Source organism: Armigeres subalbatus, chromosome 1, assembly GCF_024139115.2.
Source record: "Armigeres subalbatus isolate Guangzhou_Male chromosome 1, GZ_Asu_2, whole genome shotgun sequence".
NCBI classification, from domain to species: domain Eukaryota; kingdom Metazoa; phylum Arthropoda; class Insecta; order Diptera; family Culicidae; genus Armigeres; species Armigeres subalbatus.
Genome location: NC_085139.1, coordinates 57,073,648 through 57,096,369, shown reverse-complemented (window position 1 = coordinate 57,096,369; position 22,722 = coordinate 57,073,648). Strand labels below are relative to the sequence as shown.

At 41.7% G+C, this 22,722-nt stretch overlaps 1 protein-coding gene and 1 long non-coding RNA gene across 3 annotated transcripts in view; one reads left to right on the top strand and one right to left on the bottom strand.

Annotated features, from left to right (window-relative positions):
- LOC134225882 (uncharacterized) overlaps nt 1-1,110 on the top strand; it is a 36,169-nt gene extending 35,059 nt beyond the window's left edge. Inside the window, exon 4 of the long non-coding RNA XR_009983343.1 lies at nt 760-1,110. This is a non-coding gene — a long non-coding RNA (uncharacterized LOC134225882). The remainder of the gene's footprint in view (nt 1-759) is intronic.
- A 5,967-nt stretch (nt 1,111-7,077) lies between these two features.
- Nucleotides 7,078-22,722, bottom strand: part of LOC134225837 (uncharacterized) — a 738,557-nt gene continuing 722,912 nt past the window's right edge. For both annotated transcript variants that reach the window (XM_062706214.1, XM_062706223.1), the window contains one exon: nt 7,078-22,673. In XM_062706214.1, the coding sequence (XP_062562198.1) occupies nt 20,565-22,673 (2,109 nt within the window). In that variant the 3' untranslated portion in view covers nt 7,078-20,564. The remainder of the gene's footprint in view (nt 22,674-22,722) is intronic.

Below are 22,722 nucleotides of genomic sequence, written 5' to 3'. Positions count from 1 at the left end.
GCAAAATCATGAAGTTTGACATATCGCACGATGGATTTCGAAGCCAGTTCGATCTGCCAGTGACCATTTTTTCCGGGAGGGAGGTAACCCCAGTACTCCCCGGAATATATCCGGAATCATGGCCATTGTACAAAAATTGACCTCGGTTCCTAAAACTATAAAAATTTTGTGATCGATTCCAGAAGATTACTTGAAAAGCCGTTAGAAATTGGCTGAACTGCGTGGTTTTGAATTTTGAGTTATGACGTAAATTTTTAAATTTAATAATTTCTTCATTCTAGGAACCTGAGAACTCGGTTTGGAATCTCAAAAGACACGATTCTGAATTCCACCGACATAAGCATTTCGTTGGAAATCTGTTCAAAATCTGAAAACTTTACAGTTTGATATCCGAAAAGGGTTTAAGTCGAAGTCTCTGGATAATTCCACAAGGATAATGTATAGACTCCCTGAAGGGTTTCGTTGGAGTCCCAGAAGCATTCCTGTTAGGAATCCATTTTGGAATCACAGAAGGTTTCTATATAATTCAGTTGAGTTTTCTACGAGGATTCCATTCGGAACCCGATCGATTTCTCTGGAGAATACCGTCCATAAATAATCAAGTTTGCAATGCTTCTGGTAATCCTAAGCGAATCTTTTGGAGCTGGCCAACCGGATCTTTCTGGGAACGAAACATGCCATCTAACACTTGTTTCTTATTTTGGCTCTATATAATTATTGCGATTGACTATTGCATTTTATTTATTTTTTTTTCGTAAGGTTGATGCATCTCCGTTCTATAGCAGTTCCCCAGAGTCACAGTACCAAGAAAACAGTCGTCGCCCGTTGGCGAACAGCCGGCAGGATGGTCGAGCAGTTTTGCGCCGGTGGAATAGTCTCTTGTCAGCATCGGGAATTTGCGGTTCAGCTGTAGCACCGTGGTATGTCTGGGCGACATTTACGGATGGGCATCGCACTTCAACACAATTAAGGGAATGATGATGGCGGTAACTAAGCTGAGTGGACATTCCAGTATTGACCTGAATAAATCAAAGTGAAGATAACATCTCTCAGTTTTATTGGTTTAATTAAAACAATTTCAATAACGGAACAATAAATAATGTAACTCGAGCATTCAATTGATAACTAAGAATAAAAAATCTTTTTTTTTGTATTTGTAATCCGATAAAGCCCTCGAATTAGGTGTGTCAGCATCTCCAAAATTACATTGTATCTCTGTACGTTACCGTCGAATACGCCATCGATCAAAATTACATCATGAAAAAAATTACACCGGCGCTGCTACTCGCGAATTGACGTGCACATCGAACGAGTGTAATATCACAGCTCTGACGGAATAGCCTATGTGCATCTGTTTCGAATGTAATATTCAACAACTGTTTTTGCTGTGAAGTTTCTGACACTGAGTATTGGTTTTTCTGTACTACAGCACCTGTGTTGATTCGTTTTTCCAAAAGATAAGCCTGCTGAACATTCTCCATCCAACCACAACAAATGGCGACCATCGGACTTCAAATTCATCCGGTATCCGAAATCTGCTTTGCTAAGCTGTTCAAGCACATTGGCGTGTATGAGCGTGCATGACAGAGAAGAATTTTAATCTGCATTTACATCTGGTACCTGAATTTTTGTCTTGAAAATGGTTTTGTGTTAGTCTTTTTTAGGTATTAGTGGCATGTCCGAATTGGATTTTGGATCAATTAAAACACATATTTGGCATGTATGGCATCAATAAAAATCATGTTATGCTTAAATCAAACGAACTGTCTTGTTTTACTAAAAACAATAAATCCCAGAATTACAATATTTTCGGTAAAATTTACAAAATTTTCGGTGATTTGCCATGTTTTCGACGATTCCAGTAAATTACAGATCTTGATTATTTTTCGGTAAATGTTACCGAATTTTCGGTAAATTTGACAAACGATGCCTCTGATACGGATTACAAACTTTTCGGTAACATCTTAGTTTACCGAAACGTTTACCGATCGTTCAGCTGTTGAGAATTCGGTGAATAATTTACCGAAGTCGGTAATTTATTTTAAGTGTGATACTAAGTATACGGTAAAGGCTATATGATCGCTCCAAAAACAAACTTTTTATAGAAGGCCCGGAGACCCATAGTGTTATATACCAATCGACTCAGTTCGACGAATTGAGGTGATGTCTGTGTGTGTGTGTGTGTGTGTGTGTGTGTGTGTGTGTGTGTGTGTGTGTGTGTGTGTGTGTGTGTGTGTGTGTGTGTGTGTGTGTGTGTGTGTGTGTGTGTGTGTGTGTGTGTGTGTGTGAGTGTATGTGTGTGTGTGCGCAAAACTACTAAAAAAATGTCACCCATTTTTCGGGCACTTATCTTGAACCGATTTGCTCGCAACAAGTTGCATTCGACGCAGAATCCTGTCCCATTGTTTCCTATTTGAAATTGGCCAGATCGGACTATGGGATCGGAAGTTATGGCCAAAATACAAATTCACACGAAAAAATCGCGTAAAAAATGTCACTCATTTTTCGGGCACTTATCCTCAACCGATTTGCTTGCAACAAGTTGCATTCGACGTAGAATCCTGTCCCATTGTTTCCTATTTGAAATTGGCTTGGCACTGGTGAAAAAAATCACAAGAATTAGAAATAAACCAAATTCTTTTCCATTGCTATGTTTTTGATGACATGGAAATAAGAGCTATGGGATGAAGTGCCGAATCGTTCCCCTACTTATACACATATTGTAAATGGTATCACTTTATTTATTGCACACAAGTAGCAAAACTTGCTTTCAGTTACTAGTGAAAGGTTGTCTTCAAAAGTATTATTTTTAATCATTCACATTTTTGTGGAAAAAAAAAGCTTTTTTAACAGAATTGTATAAAAAGACACGTTGTGAACGACACCCGTCAAATAAAAAAAAACTCAACATTTCTCGGACACGCCCGAATTTATCAATCCTCATGAATTCATTATTTCAATCGCTCCTTTCAATCCTTGATTTCTAATAGCAAGCTGAAACGGATTTCAAAAGAAACATAAATACCACTAATGTCTATATATTTCGAAGTATATCTTAACAATGATAAGATAATGCATAATTTTATTTTTCCGATGTTCATCCCATCAAAAACAAAAAAATTAAAAGGTATTTGATTTATTTCTTATTTTTGTGTTTTTTTCCGCAGTGGCTTGATAAAAAGAATCGACGAATTAGGTGCCATTTTTTTTTGTTTCGCGATGAGTTTAATATATATTCAGTGAGATGGAAATCGGCACAGTTCCCCCTATCATATTTATTCCTAGTATTATTGATTAGAAAAGAATTTTGGTCATCTAATGATTCTCATGATCTATTGCAGCAGTTGAATTTGAGAGGTAGTTTTGAAGAACATATTTCATTACCCACAGACACGTCAAATGTCAAAAACACGTACTACCTTGAAAAAGGAAAGGGGAGATTGTTTGAAATGATTAGATTCCCAATGTTGTATATTGCAGTTAAATGCTCCCGCTTGGTTTCAAATGCTGTTTTTTGATAATCCTGGTCAATCTGGGAGCAGAAACTTCGGCTGGTACACACAAACGGGGGATGCCAGATTTCCATACAAATGTGTATAGAAACCAAGGGGCAACTAACTCTAAACTTTCGACAGTATCCAGAAATACTAACAAATACTAGCGAAAAACTACGTCGTATATACGGTAAATTGATCGAAGGTTGGGAAAGCATGAAACACGACGCCACCCAGTCGATACAGTCCACCCAGTTTTAGGCAACACATGATTTCAGTCTCTTTTAAATTCTTTAAAAATCACTGAACAACTATTTCTAATACTATTACTTTTTGAGCGATTTTAAGGGCATACGTTTTGGTTTGATGCCATTCAAAATATATAATGCGGTTTGAAAATTTTCTAGAATCTGCAGAAGGTAGAAATCAGTTGTTTCCAATACTGGGGAGCACTGTGTTTCATCAACTAACTGATAAACGCCATAACAACCGAACCAGCAACCGTTTATTTGTTTGACGAAAATCGTGGATACTAGAAATATCACGAAATACTATTGCGAGACAATGAGTAATATTATCGCAAAGTTTAGAGTTACTTGCCCCTTGATAGAAACCTTACCTTACGGATTCATATTAATTGAGGAATATGAATGCTATATCCTAGTTGTCTTTGAACGGATTAACATGGCTATCTGAGAATCAATATAGGCCAATCTCGAAGTGTCCGGAAATTCGAAGCAAAATTGTCCGGCATTTGAAGCATCCCTGCTGCTGTGTCCGGAATTCGTAGCAAGCGATGTTCAATGTTTTCGATTATATTAGCTACTTCGTGCATACAAAATGTCATTTTCAGTACACTGCAGCAAATTTGATAAGTTAATCTCGACAGGGTGTGCTATCACTCATTGTCAAGTACTTAATTCCGTTTGAAATATTGAACTGAAAATTCAGCAGTGCTTAGGTGTCCGGACTTCGAGTCAAAACGGTACTTTCAGGGAACGACGAAGTTAATCATCCTGAACGCGTCAGTTTTTCTTTTGACTCAAAAATCGATAGGAACATTGTTTAATTTGAAATTTAAAAACAGATGAAAAATGCTTCCTCGACATTTTCAGTCTTGTTTGACGTGAATCTATGACAAAAGGTCGAAAGACAAAAGGTCGAAAGAACAAAAGGTCGAAAGACAAAAGGTCGAAAAGACAAAAGGTCGAAAGGACAAAAGGTCGAAAAGACAAAACGTCGAAAGGGACAGAAGGTCGAAAGGACAAACGGTCGAAAGGGACAAAAGGTCGAAAGGGACAAAAGGTCGAAAAGAACATAATGTCTAAAGGGACAAAAGGTCGATAAAGAACAAGTTGGGTGTATTCTATAGGAATTTGTTAAATGCATTCATTTTCAAGCAGAAATAACACACTCATCTCATCAATCAAAGCTGAAGAATGAACAATTTTCAAAGAAGGAGTAATTACTATAAACCAATATTATGAATATCTAGATAGTTCTGTTAGAGATAAAAAATATAGCTAATAAAAAAGATAGCTAATAAAACTTGTATTGCACGAAACAGAATTGTCCTATACTGTTGGCAAAAAAATGCTTTTTTATTTTCCACTATTTTTAACAATAACACATAAAATCATTGAATGAGTGCAAATAATAGATGGAGATTTAGATTTTCTAAATGTCACTTCAATCTGTCTAAATAGTGCACGCCGCAGCCACGCAAGTGCGCGCATTAAAAATACACCGGTGTGTAAAGGGTAAAGGCACCCCCAGGCCTAAGCAATTTTATTGCCGGGACAGCGATAGCTTGATGCCACGATTCTATCGTTGGGTGGATGCTCGCAATGCACCATTTACGCTTCCATACCAACGGCGACAGAATCGCAGTCGCCAGGCAATAGAATCGCGTCAAGATTGTCTCGTCGCGTGTGTTTGGGGGAACCTTAATACATGCCGGTGTATTTAATGTGCGGCGTGCACCATTGTGAGAGAACGAAGTTACATTTTGAAAACTCAAACATCCATCTGTACTCATTGAATGAGTTTTATTAATTATTAAAAATTGTTAAAAAATAAAAAAAGCAGAGTTTTGCAAATTGTGTAAGGCAACTCTGGTGCGGGATTGAATCTCCCCGTTTCAATTTCTTGTCTATTTCGACATTTTGTGCCTTTTGATCTTATTGATCTTTTATTTCTTTCGGCCTTTTGTCCCATTCGACGTTTTGTCCCTTTCGACCTTTTGTCCCATTCGACGTTTTGTCCTTTCGACCTTTTGTCCCTTTCGACCTTTTGTCCTTTTCGACCATTTGTCCCTTCGACCTTTTGTCTTTCGACCTTTTGTCCTTTCGACCTTTTGTCTTTCGACCTTTTGTCCCTAACCCGTTTGACGTACGGAATAATATGATTCAATCGCACTAGCGAAACACCGCAGGACACTTGACTCAACCTTTGACAGTTAATATATATACACGCTTACTTCAGTTCACCCAAATATGGGTGAAGAGTACCTAAAATCCCCAAAAAGTGCACATACCTAGATAGAGTAGAGTGGGGCAAGAGTGCGCGTGGGGTAAGAGTACGTTTTCGATTTTTTAAAGTAATAAAAAAAGATAAACTAGCAGCACTGCATCAGTTTGACAGGTATTCTGGCCAACTATTATTGTCGGGCCGGCACCAAACCGGACCGCGCGATTGAGCACTCGCGCTGCGACGCGAGTCGCGACAATTTGAAATATTTCATTAGTAGTGCGCATCATGCACGCATGGATGTACTATCATCCGCACTAATCAGAAATGAGTTGCGACGTCTGATAACTGCAGATATTTCATTTTATTGAAAACAAATTTTCGATTTTCGACTATACACGGAATATCATGTGTAATTGTAAACGATTTGAATAAATAACAAGGGAGATATAGAGTTAGATAACTTTTTGGTCATTTTGCTAAAAATAGTTGGATTTCCGCAACTAGTATTTCATTACCAAATATACGTTCAATCAGGTGAACATTATACCATTTCGATAACCTATTGTATAGAGTACTTTATGGTACAGAACACCAATCCGGTTGGTTTTCCAAGAAGTTAAAACCATTACTTGAATAATTTTTGGGATTGTGGGGTAAAAGTACGCAGGAACCGGTGGGGCAAGAGTACGCATATGAATCTTCAAGTTATGATGTCAAACCCGTATCTCCGGTCGAAATAAGACTTCTTCCAAAGCGTAAAGTCAGTACGATAAGCACATGCGCGTTTTAACCCATCCACTGGCGCATCTCACCCCGCATGGTTTCAAAATCATTTTTTTTCGGGTGCTTTTTAAAAATCAAATTTCTGTGCAATAAAATGGACAATTAGATATCTGTTATCGGTAGTCAGTCGCAGATATGCTGTTCTTCAGTATGCGCTGATGAAAACTGGCTTAAATGGTGGTTTTCATTGATAAAAATGGCATTTTCCTTAACGTGGGCGTCCTACCCCCAGTTCCCCTATAGAGTCTTAATTCCAGAAATAATAAGGAAAACAAGATTCGAGTAAAATGCAATTGGAATTCGAAGCATTAATTCAATCAACACGATATACTTTTTTACTAGTTTTTATTCTTCTTTTTGTTTTCTTTCCATCAATTCTTCAAATTACACTTCTACTCCGTAGGTTCATTTGAAAGGAATTACATTTCATGTCCGTGTAACAGCTTTTGTAGCTAGCAGTAGTCATTCACAAACTTGCCGTTTCGTTACCGGCATGGACTTGAGCCGTTTGTTTCCTAATTTGGGAATTTTGCGGAACGTTAGTTGACTTTGATTTCGGTTTCGTTTTTCTTCAAACTACATATTGTCGGGCCGCCACCAAACCGGACCGCGCGATTGAGCACTCGCGCTGCGACGCGAGTCGCGACAATTTGAAATATTTCATTAGTAGTGCGCATCATGCACGCATGAATGTACTATCATGCGCACTAATCAGAAATGAGTTGCGACGTCTGATAACTGCAGATATTTCATTTTATTGAAAACAAATTTTCGATTTTCTACTGTACACGGAATATTTACAAACCAAAATTAGGGGTGCACGTGTATTCAAGATCGACGGCTAAACTCAAAATTTGACGTTGATGTTGATTTTTTTTTATTGTAAAATGTTATCTTCGTGGTTTTCTTGTCAAATGTTAGATCCGATATTTGCATAAAATAGTTTTTTTTTTAAATCTCTCTGTAATGTTTTTTTTAATGACCAGATGATAAATGCATCCTGTGTTTGTGGTCAAATAAAATTAGTTCTCTGTTGATGGATTATGTAAAGCAAAAATAGAGATTATAAACAAACGAAGAAGATTGATGCTGTAGTCACTATACGAGAGCTAAACAGTAAACACAAACGTTGGATTTACATTTTGACAGTTATTTCTCAAAATTTTTGCGAATAAGGGCAAATGGAACGCCAGCGACAATCTTCCTCTTCAGTTTATTATTACCATTGTAAGGAATGTTATTTTTTTCAAAAATGTTGTTATAGATTCATTATTTATTATTGCCTAACCAGCGAACTGAGCTCAACATATTTCTGAGAATGATTTATTTCCATTCATTTGTTTTTCTTCAAGGAACTCGTACAGTGTAACAAGATTCAGCGAAAGACAAGTACATTTAGAAAAATAAACTCTTCTTTTCTTCTTTGCTTTCGATCCCGCTATGATTGAATGAAGAGTAAACGTCTTCACGTGTAGTTTTCGATTCGATGGAAGCCTTAAGTGACATTATCTTTTCTTATTGACATGTTGCGGGATTTGTTGGGTTAACATTCGAGCGGTCAACTAAATTGGTTGTGCAGTAGTGAGTGTCGCGGGGTTTTTTGTAGAAGATTTGCGTAAATATAGAATATTTCTGTCGCTTTAGTTCATAGCTAAAATTGTAGATCAGTTAAAATAAAAAGCAATTATTTGTCTATTTCCTCTGTTGCCTCGCGCATATTTCTTATAAATTTGATTTATTTAAAGATTAGAATCACATTCAACTTATTCGTATAAGTTTTCGTCTTAGCTGTGGTGATGCCTTACTAAGCTAAGAATAATTTATGTATAAAATTAAATCTTTCATCGGTTTCGTCCATTACCGCGTTTTAGTGCTTGTTAGTCTGTAGGTTATGGACAATCGCGATTGTAGTTACCAGAGCTTGTATTCACAATAAAAGCTTCACTCAGCAGCTTTGACTCGTCCCAGCGATTTTACCTTGATTTAAGTACAATCCTGTTGTTAGGAAATAATTGTAATAGCTAATGGTTTTCCTTCTATTTACATGATTATTTATAGATTTTTTTGCTTTGCTTGTCGCCCATTTTCCTCCAGTTAATAAATTAGTTTTCCTAAAGTATGTTATTACTATTTCTTCTTGTTTCGTTTTGCTACCATATTTTCGTCTCCTTTTTTATTCAAATGCACATGGGTTAGAAAAAATCTACATGGTGAAAAATTTTCAATTTCAAAACCACCTGGGTTTTAGAAAACAACCGTAATGTAAAAATGGTAAAATTTTGGCAGGTTTTTTTTTCTGTCTGTATCGATTTTTTGACTTAATTTCGCCATTTTGCTCAATTTCGTTCTGGATTTTTATGGGCAGAAATGCCGAAGGTCTTTTTGTGTGGTGTTCAATGACTTCTTATTTTGGATATTTTGTTAAAGCACGGCTAGGTTGAAGTTGAAGCATTCGACTTCAGTAGGACTACGTAAAATATGTTGACCAAAATATTCCTTTCCTCAGTTTTTTCTTATGTCCAACGATGCACTGTTCTACTCAATTCAAAACATATTACCTAGTGACATGTGATTTTTCTATTTTTTCTTTTTTACTGGAGATAACTTTTCCAAATAAAAATAACTGCGAGTTGAAAAGCACAGGTTGGTATCGTGTTAATAGGAAATTAAGCATTTCCGTCTTTTTATTTCATTTTGGCATGCCTCTAACAATGTTTAAAATTTGTACGGGGATCCTACACGCAAAACTATTCACCTTTGTATACTCGCCTTAATTGGCATAAACACGACGTACGCAAATGCATAAGGTTTGCGCACAATACATACGGTCCGGATTGTTCGTTTTATGCAAAGGTAAAACACGAGTAGTAAGAAGTAAGAAATGGAAATGAGAATCCAGACATCGCACTTGTCACTTCTCAATCTTCTTTTCTCACTGTGAATAGTAAGAAGTGAGGAAAGCGGAGTGAAAATTGAGAAACGTTTCCCTTCTCACTCCTTTAAGGGTCTGTCTCATTTGGAGAATTAAACTTAAAAGTGACAGTTCGAAAATAAGCAAATAACCCAATCATAAGAATGGCTGGTGCTACCCAGCAACTCCAATAAGACATCGATGCAAAATGATTCGATATCTGTCAAAAGTAATCTTGCTCTGCGAGCAGGGTTATTCGATAATTATTCAAATGTCACTTTTAAGTTTAATTTCAGTTTAATTCTCCAAATGAGACAGACCTAAGAGGTGAACCAAACAAAAAACATTGGAATCTGACAGAGCGCTTATTAAATCAAAAATAGTCTTCTACGACTGAAAAACTAGCTTGTTCAGCTTATTTTTTTTGTTTGACAGTCAAGGGCTGGAAACCTCTACAATTAAGAACAAAAAATAATCTTAGTTTTATCTTTCCACTTCTCGCTATTCACTGGAAGAAATAAGTGAAAAATAAAGAATAAAAAGTGAGACGTCTCACTTCCCACTTCGCATTTCGGACTGGTCACTTCTCATTTCCCACTTTGCACTTCTATCATTGATCACCTCACGCTTTTCACATTCACTAATGGTAGGTCAAATGATATTTTCGGCCATATGACGTGTTCGGTAAAATTACATTTACCGTCTTATGACCCGTTCGGGCAAATCAAGTTTTCAGCCAAATGGCTGTTTCTGCCAAATGACCTGTTCGACCAAACGACATTTTTGGCCAAATGTTCTATTCGGCCAAATGACTTTTTCGATCAAATTGGTGTCGATCTAATATTTAGTTTGGTCAAATCAAAGACTATAGTCTTTGGTCAAATGGCATATTCGGCTCAAAGTGCCCAACAACCATTCGGACTTCGGGCCGAATGACATTCGGTCAAACGGATCTTTCCCGAGGTGATACTTAAAGAAACATCCGCCGTATAGCTCGTTCAGAAAAAAAATGTGTTTTCAGGTATTTCGATTATTAACGACCATTTCGGTCAAATTGCATTTTGAACCATGACCTATTCGGTTAAACTATTTTTTTTGGCCAAATGACCGGTTTGGTTGGAGGACATTTTCCTCCGTAAGCCTCCTTAGACAAAATCCATCCTTTCTCGATTATTTAGAAGAGGGAACCCGTCTCCTCAACCTTTCCACGAATCAAATTATACGTTTTCTTAGATTATCGCGGCAGTCTCGTGCTCGAAGGCTCGTGCGAAGGTAAACGTCAAGATAGCCGCAGGGTTCAAAGATAGGGAGAATTTTCCCGCTCAAACAAAAACATGTGCCTTTTACTACATAGCCCGGCTTCCACAACTGGAGGTTCCGGATGGAAACCATCCTGGACACGTGTGCTCTGCTGTTTGATTGCTTCCACCGGGAGATGAGTGAGATCGACGAGTTATTTAAAAGTGATGGCAAACGATTCCGCAAGTGTAAAGTTGGAGCAGAACAAGAAAAAGATTGTACGTAGAGCCGCCGAGAAAAAAGTGTAAGGACATTTGGCCGAATAGGATATTTGGTGGAATAGGACATTTGGCCGAATAGGGCTCACTGTAAAAAGTGAGAAATGACAAGTGAGTAATGAGACGTCTCACTTCTCACTTCACACTACTCACTTTTCACAGAAAGAAATGGAAAATGAGGAGTGAGAAGTGAGACATCTCACTTCTCACTCCTCATTTCTCACTTCTCGCTGTTAAAAGTAAGAAGCGCGAAGTGAGTGATAAGACGTCTCACTACTCGCTACGCGCTTCTCACTTATCACAGTGAGAAGGAAGAAACGAGAAGTCAGAAATGAGACGTCTCACTTCTCACTGTGAAAAGTGAGTTTGTGACGTCTCACTTCTCAATTCGCACTACTCACTTTTTACATTGAGCAGTGTGAAATGAGAAGTGAGTAGTGAGACGTCTCACAAATGTTTGCTAACTCTAGATATAAATGGAATGAAATAGCAAATACTCATATCAAATAAATAAATAACGAAACAAAACAATAAATTTTGACTATTTAGGAATTTTATTTGACAATTTTCAATCAAATTGAAAATTCACCAACTTGTTATTTTGAAAGAGTCAACAGTGGATTCAAATGTTACACATTTAGTTTTGAGAGGAAATTGTTATTTTGAAAATCTTTTCACTTGTTGAACTTCTTGACATTTTGACATTGGTAAATTTAACAGCTCTATACTTTCTACTGAAATTCACTAACTCATTTTCTTAATTTTACCAACGTTTCTTTTACTTTTACCAACGATTTTTTTGTGTGTGTAGCGATACATCTCATATCTTACTTCGCACCACTCACTTTTCACAGTGAGAAGTGGGAAATAAGTAGTGAGAAGTGAGGCGTCTCACGTTTCACACCCCATTTCTCACTTTTTAAATTACCTATTCGGCCAAATGTCCTATTCGGCCAAATGTCTTGTTCAGGCTAATGACCCTTTCGGCCTAATGGTTTATTCGGCCAAATGGAACTTTCAGCCTAGTGGCCTTCGGCCAAATGGCATTCGGCCGAACGGTATTCGGCCAAATGGCCTGTTATATATTTTACATAACCATTCCTACTGTGAATCTTTGTAGATTTGTACCTTTATATTGTCAGCGTAGCACCAACTTAGAATTCGGAAGTTGGGACTTCCGAACCGAACTTTCTTCCCAAGTTTTATCTGTCAAACTTATTAATACGTTGTTTAGCGCATCTTTAGGCGAATCCAGCGCACTACTTATGAAGTTGGGAAAGTTGCTTGTACCTGGCGAAAAATCCAACTTCGGTATAAAAAGCGTTCTATCTTTGTCCCGGATAGACAACATTGATTATTCTTGCGCTCTTTCCAACCAACTTGCTTGTCTAGTCATTTCCGCTATACAACATTGTAAACAGTACCCGCGAATAAAACAGTCGAAATAGAGAACCATTTACGGAATGTTTTACCTCGTGTTTTACTGTCCGCTACGCGTTAAATCCCCACGGCCACAATAGTAAATCTGACGATGAGGATGTCAGATGAGGAATACGAAATTCGAAGAAATCGTGCGCGTGATGCTGCTGCGTTGGCTGCAGGTGGTGCTGCTGCTTTGGGCTCGACTGCCGGCAGTTCTGTTGCTGCTGGAGGTGCTACTGGTGTGAATGCTGGGGCTGCTGCAGGTGCCCCATTAGCGATGCAATCAAACTTCACCATTGAACCATTCGATCGTCATCGAATGAAGTGGTCCCGGTGGGTTGAACGTTTGGAAGGTGCTTCCCTGCTGTTCCGGGTCCCAGACGATTTGAAACGCTCTATGCTGCTCCAGTACATGGGTGGAGAAAACTATGACATCGTACAGCTGCTGGAGACACATTTCAATCCCCAACCGCTTGAAATTTTGGAAAATTTTCGCTTCTGGTGCAGGAAGCATGGAGCGAATCGAATGGACGAGTCGATGGGTGACTATTTGATTGCCTTACGGAAATTGGCCATTACGTGCAATTTCGGCGTATACCTAAATATTGTCCTGAGAAATCAATTCGTTTTCGGCCTGAAAGATCGCGGAATCCAGGCCCGGTTGTTGGAAGTTCATAACCTCACTTTGGACAAAGCTCATGATATGGCAGTTTCGATGGAAATGTCCGCGAGGAACGGGCAAGAGATCTAGTCCCAAGTCAAAACGGTGGAGAATGCGGTGGAACATCCGGCAAATAAGGGTGCAATATCGAAGGGAAGAAGAACGGGGAAATCTGCTGCAAATGAATCGCGCCCAAGTGAATCGAAGAAGGGTGCATGCTTCCGCTGCGTCCAGGGTGGTATATATCGGGTGGCCCAAACGGCCGAGTTTTGCGAGTGTTGGTGAGTGTTTTGCCGTTGCAACGAAAAAAAATCATCGAAAATTTGCCATAAAGAAACCGAATCAGCTGTTGTTTACTTTTTTGAAGTAACAAATTTGAGTAAAATGTTGAAAATTTTCAATGAAGAGATGTGTTGTCAGCATAAATACGACGGAATCTTAGTACTGCATGAGAAAAATCTTGTGCAATACTTCAATTTCGATGGATTTTTTTTCTTTGTTTAGGTTAGTTGCCATAAGGAAACCGAATCGTGAACATTTTGCCATAAGAAATCCGAAAAGTTCACTGGGTGAGTACAAAATTCACCAAGCTCGGATTACCAACACAACTACGCATCTTCCCACCCATAATGTAGAGCCCTGAACGTTTACGTTGATGAAATCTGTGGTTTGTACGACGTGGAAAGTCGAGTTGACAAATTCTGGATTGTCCTCTCGGTGAACGATTCGAAAGTGAGATTCGAGGTAGACAGTGGTGCGCCGGTGGCGATAATGAGCCTTGCGGATTACGGAAAGATCTTGCCAGGGCTCAAATTGGACAAACCGGATCTATCTCTTGTGAGCTACAGTGGAATTTCGATCGAATTGCGCGGTATGTGTACAGTCGTGGTTCAGTACGCCGGTGAAGTTTACCGATTGCTGTTGTACGTTGCGGAAAATCGAAAGCATCCGTTGCTGAGCAGAAGCTGGATGAAAGTTTTGCGGCTGGATGATAGTAAGTTTTATGAGGAAGTACATTCGGTGACTGATAATGTTGTGAAGTGCACCACCGATGAGTCGGTGAAGAAGCTCATTGCGCAGTACAGTAGTGTATGTGATCAGTCTATGGGCCAGATCGCACTGCAAAACTGCAGTTAAGGCCGAACGCGCATCCGGTGTACATTAAAGCGCGGCCGGTGTCGTTTTCATTGAGAAGTGCGGTTGAGCAAGAAATTGAAAAGCTCGTTAATGACGGTGTGCTCGAAAAAGTGAACCACAGTGATTGGGCGTCACATGTGGTCCCCGTTATGAAAATGAACAACAAAGTGCGATTGTGTGGTGATTACAAAATCACCGTTCACCGGTATCTTGTGGACGAGTACTGTGTCCCCATTGTCGAAGAGTTTTTTGCGAATGTGGCAGGTGGAGAAAAGTTTTCGAAAACCGATCTGTCACAGGCTTACCTACAGCGTAAAGTGGATGCTGAGCAACGAGACATTCTGACCCTGAGCACACATCTGGGCATGTACCGGCCAACACGCCTGGTGTACGGCGTGAGCTGTGCACCTGCGATATGGCAATGACTGATGGAAGAAGTGTTGAACGGAATACCGGGAGTGATAGTGTTTTTGGACGATATTCGCGTGGCGGGTCCGAACGACTAGGCACATTTGCAACGACTTGAAGAAGTGCTCAAGGGTCTGAGCCAGAACGGTATGCGAAAAAACGTGGAAAAGTGCGTGTTTCTTGCGAATCAAAAAGAGTATTGCAGTTACGTCGTCGATCGCCACGGTATACATAAAGTGAAAGAAAAGATCGATGCGATGCAAAATATGCCAACCCCCGAAAGCAAAGAGCAAGTGCGATCCTTCGTCGGGTTGGTGAATTATTACGGACGTTTTCTTCCTAACCTGAGAACGATGATTCATCCGCTGAATCGGCTTTTGCGCAACGATGCCGTGCCGTTCGAGGGGTCGAAAGCATGCGAAGAAGCTTTTAGGAAGGTGAAACAGGGGATGCAATCCGACAACTTTCTGGTGCATTATAACCCTGAGTTTCCACTGGTGCTGGCGACCGATGCATCTCCTTACGGAGTCGGAGCGGTCCTTAGCCATGTCCTTCCGGACGGCTCGGAACGGCCGATACAGTATGCGTCCCAAACTTTGAACGAGACTCAACGTAAGTATAAAAAAGTTGATCGATAGGCATATGCGATTGTATTCGGCATTCGGCGATTCCACCAATATTTGTACGGACGCAAATACGTGCTTTAGACGGATAATGAACCTGTCAAGCAGATTTTTTCCGAGACGAAGGGTCTACCCAAGATGAATACACAGCTAGGTGTTGCAGCCTGCCCAATTTATGGACGAGAAAAAGGCGGGGGTGAAAAATTCATTTTCGGTGCAAAACATAAACAAACCGGCTGGCTCTCCCATTAGGTTCTGCAGCGTCTGTATCTAACCTCAAACTGATGACTGATTAGTAGTACTTCGCGTTGGACTCGGGGCAGCCAACCAATCACGAACTCGAACCTTGTCGGAGTCAGTGAAAAGTACTACTGAACTGTCAAAAAAGTTCATTCGGTGAGGACCGAATTCATTCGTGACGTCATGCTGCAGAACCTAATACTAAAATCCAAGATGGCTGAATCGTGAATTTGGCAGATTGGAACACCTAGTGGTGTATTCATCTTGGGTCTACCCCTATGCCGGCCTTAAGAATGCAGCACTATGCTACGTTTTTGCCATCTTTCGACTACTCTATAAAATTCCGTCTCACAAAGAAACATTACAATGCGGATGCGTTCTCGTGGTTGCCGATTGCAATGAAGCAGCCGGATAACGTTGTAGAAGAAACTGACTTGCTGGAAATCAGCATTATCGAGACAATGCCTCTCTGCGGCAGACAGATCGGTCAAGGTTCTTTAGCTGAGATTAAAGAATGGGAAGATTGTCGAAGCCAGAGATCGTTTCGGTATCAACCAGAACGAATTTTCGTTGCAGCAAGGGTGCATTTTGCGGGGAATTCGCGTTTATATTCCTCCTAAGTTACGCACAAAGGTGCTTCAAGAACTGCATTCCACCCACTTTTGAAGTACCGTCAACTGGGGGGAAGATGATCATTTTTAAGACAAAACATGCAATAACAATGTGTGTTTACATTTTAATTCGAAACAAATATTTTCAAAACATGTACTGCTATACGTTGCAATAATCAACAACTTTAGTTTTCTGAAATGCATTCGCATTTATTAAAATAAATTAAATTATCACACATTTTTTGAAAAATCTGGTTTGGGGTGAAGTTGATCAAGACAGCTCTACTAAAATAATTATGACCTAGTAGTCAAAATACACTAGGTTATTTGTATGAATGTTGAATTTACTACGTAAAGAAGTCTTCGAAGTCAATATTTGAAACGAAAATAGCGTCATTTATGACTATCTCTCTCTTTCTTCCACAAAATACATTTTCATGATTATAATCGAAAAACTCGGATTTCTACCTAACGGAAACATTATTTGAACGGAGAATATTGTTGACTACCGTTTCATAAAAAAATTTGGCACTTTTGACTGACACATCAAATGATCATCTTCACCTCAATGATCATCTTCCCCCCAGTTGACGGTACTCGTCTAAAGTCACTTGCGAGAGGCTACGTATGGTGGGAAAGGATTGATAGTGACATCGAGGAACTGTCAAGTCACACGTCCGAATCCTACAAAAGCCCCACTGCATCGTTAGGAACCGGCAACGCATCCGTTCGAACGTGTTCACGTTGACTTCGCTGGGCCGTTCATGGGGAAATATTTCATCGTTTTCGTAGACGCATTAACTAAATGTGTGTGTTCCACAAGATGGGTGCCCCCTATCACCCGGCCACGAACGGACAGGTGGAAAGGTTCATTCAGACCTTCAAGAACAAAATAAAGGCCCTGCAATGTGATAAAACGAAGATGATTGTAGAACTGTGCAACATACTTTTGACGTATCGCAAGACTATCCATCCTGCTACTGGGAAATCCCCTTCTATGATGGTCAAATTGGCTCCCGTCTTGATTTGATGCTGCCTGGTCCGATACATTCGGAAAGGGCAGATCCGAAGATTCGCTCCATTCCGGAGGGAGCAAGAGTTGCTGCTCGTTATTTTCTAGGCCATGAGAAGTGGAAATATGGCCGTGTCGTGGAAAAGCTTGGGAAGTTGCACTCTATGGTACAGCTGGATGACAATCGTATATGGAAGCGGTACATCGATCAACTTCGTGGAGTAGGACCAAACTTGCCAGTTCGTCGCAGTTTGCTGGATATGCCGATTTTGCCAGACGTTTCTACACAACCCACATTCGCTCCGAATGCATCAAGTAGCCATACTGCTCCGGCTAGTCAAGAGGCGCCAACAACCGCCAGCTTCGGTGCAACGATTGCAAGTCCGAGTGTTCAACCTGTCTTGGTGTCGGGTACAGACCCTAGCCAGACATTGAGTGTCCCGACTACGAGTGAGTCATCAAAGCCAGTTGCGAAAAGCGGACGAAGCACAGGATTACATCAGCAAACGCCGATGAGATCAACCCGAGTAGTGAAAGCACCCAAGAGATTGAATCTGTGAAATTAAAATCATAAGGAGGAAGTCTTAGAGCTGTTATATATTTTACATAACCATTCCCACTGTGAATCTTTGTAGATTTGTACCTTTATATTGATTATCCTTGCGCTCTTCCCACCCAACTTACTCGTCTTGTCATTTCCACTATACAACATTGTAAACAGTGTGTAAGAAGTATACCCGCGAATAAAAGAGTCGAAATTGAGAACCATTTACGGAATGTTTTACCTCGTGTTTTACTGTCCACTACGCGTTAAATCCTCACGGCCACAACACGGCCCTTCCCCGTTTGAGCGTCACGTGGCTACTGGATATTTGTTTACCCGAAAACAGTACATTGAAGTGTGTGAAGGATGCTCATTTGTCGGAAAACGTTGAGATGAACGAAAGTGGTGCGGCTGTTGAATTCTCCGACGCGGTTTCTGCCACCGACGTTTGATTCAGTAGTGACTGCAGCCGAAACGTATCCAACCGGTGTAAGAAATTAACGGTTTGTTATGACATCTCTAGCTGGAAGTCGTTCAAGTGTGTTCCGCGCGGTATAGCAAACTTTTCTATCCGGATGGAGAAACTCACTTTTGCCTAAGGACCGCTTCAAAACTGAAATTTTGCTTGGGTTGTGATACTCGGGCTGCGATACTCAGGTTGTCGACTTGAGGAGGGATGTTGGATTTTTTTTTAGAGTGCAACCGTCCATCTCAGATTGGAGACAACTTTTATCCTACGCAAGATGGACACACTGTGGTTGATGTGCCGAAATCGAATGTTTATCGTTGATGTTGTGTTATGTTGTGAATAAAGGCTCCCCCAGACCTAAGCGATTTCATCGCCGCAACGGCGACATCTAGTCGCAGCGATTCTATCGTTGGGTCGCTGCAGGCAATATTCTATTTACGCTTTCATACCAACGGCGACAGAATCGCTGTCGCCAAGTGATAGAATCGCGTCGCGACTGTCGCGTCGCGTGTGTTTGGGGGAACCTTAAATTGTACAGCAACCGTTCGCTAACTGAGCTAAAACACCAGCCCAGTTACCGAACGCCGCTTTTTAACTGGGCTGACGAGGGAATTCGCGATGCATTGTTGTGGTCGTGTTTTACATGAAGCTTAAAGAATATACCATTCAGAATCCCCTCGTCACCGAGTCTTTGTTGTTGTTTTTGACGGATAACTGCTTTTTAACTGGGCTTTGAAGAGACTATAAAGAATACTAGGTGGCGATATAGCATCTGTAGCTGTGCCAGTTAAAGGAGAAGAGAAGAAGAAGAAGAAGAACTGGGATTTGGCCCAGTTAGCGAACGCCCAGTTAAAAAACAGTCCAATCAAAAGGCGCCCAGTTAGCGAACTGTTGCTGTATAATACAGCCTGTATTCGTTCTTGTTAAGTCCAACTAAGTGGTTGTTTCTTTCCTTGGTTCCGACGTTCCCGATTCGCTTTCTCGGTCTGCAGTTTGTTTGTCGTCCACTGTTGAGCGCTCTACAACCTCTACAACACACTCGATTCGAGAGAGATTCATCGTCGAGCACTAATCCAGCCACCAATAGATATTATTCAGCAGGAGCCGACCCAGCTTCACCAGTGTTTGAGTGCCGGAAGACAACCCGTGTGGTATGAGCTGTATTATCTTTTCTAAAGCCCCCTGCACAATACAGCGGAACAGTGACTGAAACGGCAGGATTGACAGTTAGCCCATTTTTTCATTTCAAATTTTCCGTTTCCGTTACCGTTTTGCTTAATTGCGCTTAGGCCTTAAGGGGAGAATTGTTGAGATTACCAGCCTACGACCTGGGCTCATTGTATGACACAATCTGGCAGAACGATTAACGTCTATCGAGTGAGTGAACGAAAGGAAACGATTTGTCATCCAACTGCATCAGTTAGATATTTTATTCATTGAGTTCGACTTCTTCAGTCGAAGATCAGCAGAACATGCAACAAACCAAGGCGGTTAATCAAGGAAAATATGTGCAAATTTGATCAGTTAAGGAGTAGCAGATCTCATAGTAGCAGAATTCCAATTTTAAACATAGTTAGAGGCACCTGAGAGAATAATTAAACTATGCAAAAGGGCCAATTACTTGATATACAGCCCATGAAAAGTCTGACGATTTTTGTTGGTTTATAGTGAAACAAATGTAGTTGTTAATGATAAAGTATTGGCGGAATAAAAAACAACGTTCCGTGTTCTAAAAAGCTACGATCGTAATTTTCTGATATGCTGCCATTCGATATTGATTTTCTTTAGCATCGCAGTTGCCGCCTATGCAATCACTGCCTCATTGGTCTGATGTAAAATTGATTCTAAGTTAGTTAACTTGGGTGCCCTCATTCCATTTTCTTTCTATTTTCAAATGAATAAGCAAGAAGCGAGGTTACACGATACCGCTGTCTCTATCTACCACACATAGTCACTTTTCATATTTCCTAAATTCCGCCCAAGTGCAGGAAAACATCTCACCCTCGTCCGTCGTAATTCCCGAATTCTTCCTAACACACACATTGGCACTTGAAAAAGAATACTAAAACAAACTAAACTGCAGCCGGTTGGGCCAGTAGCGTGACGACACCAGCCTTAAAACCTTTTGGTTAAAATCACATTTCCCCACCGTCCGCGGACTGTGCTTAGTTTCGCACCAATCCCCCACAATAAAATTGATATGAACACTAACATTCTAAATCGCACTAACTATTCTGGCATTCGGCGGAACCATCGGTGGTTATCTGTCGCCCACCAGATTCTCCGCGTCCGACACCATAACCTCCAGGTCCGATGGCAGTGGGTCATCGTCGTGGCCGGGCCGCTTCAGACCGGCGGGTGGCCACTCGAATCCCGTCGTCGGCGGATGCCGTTCATCACAGGACGATGTGTGCGGCCGTCGGTCCTCGACCCGGTCGAACCCGTTCGGCTTTTGGGGCCGTACGTTGAGGGACGTTTGCCGGGACAGATGATGGTGCGGATGACCGGGAGGCTGCCTGCTGCCTATACTGCCGCGTCGTTTCGTTGCCGTTCCGCTGCCACCGCCACTGAGGTTCGTGCTACTGGATGTGCGGGAAATTTTCTGCTTCTGCATACTATTACTATTAACGCTATTGCTACCAGCGGCGCTACTATCTACTGGCCTAACGCTGGTGCTATGCCTCCGACTGAGGGGCACTTCGTGCGGCATCGCGGAGCGCGACGGTTCCTGGTTGAGGTACTGACTGGACGAACCGGAATGCCGCTTCATCAAGTGCAGATTGGATGCCGAACCCGAGTGTCGCTGGTGCAGGCTCGTTGAGCTGGAGCGGCGCTTCTCGGCAAAGCTGTTTCTTTTACTGCTCGCCGACTTGGCCAGATTCGTTGTACTGGAACGGATGAGGCTTTCAGTGCTTTCGCCACCGAGCACTCCACCGTAGGAGCGTCGGTGCTTGTCACGTTCTCGACTGTTACTATTGCTATGACTACCTCCGGCAGTGGCGGCTAAATTCGAGGAACTGCCACGAAGACCGGATGAGGTGGGCCGAATCTGGCTCACCGATGTGATCGATGGGTTCCGGAAGTGGGACCCCACCGGGTTCATTATGTTGCTACCACTAGCGCTACGGTTTATGCGGAACGTGGCTGTATTGATGGGAGGAGGCACTGAGTTTGGCAGTTCGGTCGGACCACCGGCATCACCTTGGAATGTCACATTTTCGTAAACGTGCGTTTCGGACGATGGAGACGGTGGAGCCTCAGGCAGGTTGCGTGGATTGAGGGTTTCATAGTTAGGCTCCGACAGAGGGCCAACAAACGGAATGGATTCGTCCGCAGGTCGGACCAAGATGGCTGTGCGCCCTCGTTGCGTTTCGGACTGGATGGCTGCGGCTACCCGTTTCCGGTCTACCATGCGACCCTTCCGCTTACCGACTGGGCCCGCAACTACGTGGGTTTTAACGGAGGAATCGTTTTTGGATAGTTTGAGACTGAACTTGAAGGGCGGTTTGTACACGACTTGGAGACGCACCTTTTCGTTGATGTTTCCGACGGATTTGGTCTTCAATCTGGTTTTCTTGGGTGACCGGGGTTGTTGCTGGGACGTTACCGCGGCAGTAGTTGTCGTTAAATGCTCAGGTGTCGATTGGCTTTTGTTGATAATGTTGGTGACTTTGGAGGCGTGCTCGAATTGATTGGTGGCATTCGTAACGATTGGCGACTCCAGCAGCCATCGGTGCACTTTTCCGAAAGTATTGGAATGACTGTGAGCGTCACTCCTAGATGAGTAGTCGATTACTTCCTTGTGTTTGGATTTGGTCTTTTTCTTTTTCTGCTTGATGATCGGTTCTTTCACTGGAGACTCGTCGGACGGATTCCCTGGGGTGGCGTTCGAACGCTTCTTTTTCTTTTTTATAAGCTTCTTTGGACTGTCGGTCTTACCGCCAGCGACTGTAGTGGTTGTAGTCGTTTTCCCAACATGCCGTTTGACCTGCTTTATGACCACCGTGGCGGGGTTGCTCGTTGACGATCTGGACAGATGGAACCGGTCCTTGGAGCTGGATGGAAGAATGGCGGTTGTGTTTGCGGCTGCCGACGCTGCTGTAGTGGTCACTACTCCGCCAGTGCCGGTGGCTGTCGCTAGAAGCTGCTTTGGAACGGATTGACCCGGCGGGAGAGGAGCTGTTTTGGACTTGGATCGTTCGCCGCGGACTTTCTTCCTCAGCGGTACCTTGGTGCGGACGGCAGTGTGCACTATGACGCCGTTGTTGTCTTCCGGTAGGCGAACCGTCTCCGTCGTCGCACTGTGGATTATGGTGACCGTTTTGAGCTTCAAGTTCGTCCGCTTGCCCAGGAGTTTCGCGCTCAGAATCTGTGGATTATAAATAGTCGAATATTAGTACACGATCGCCGGAGAGACA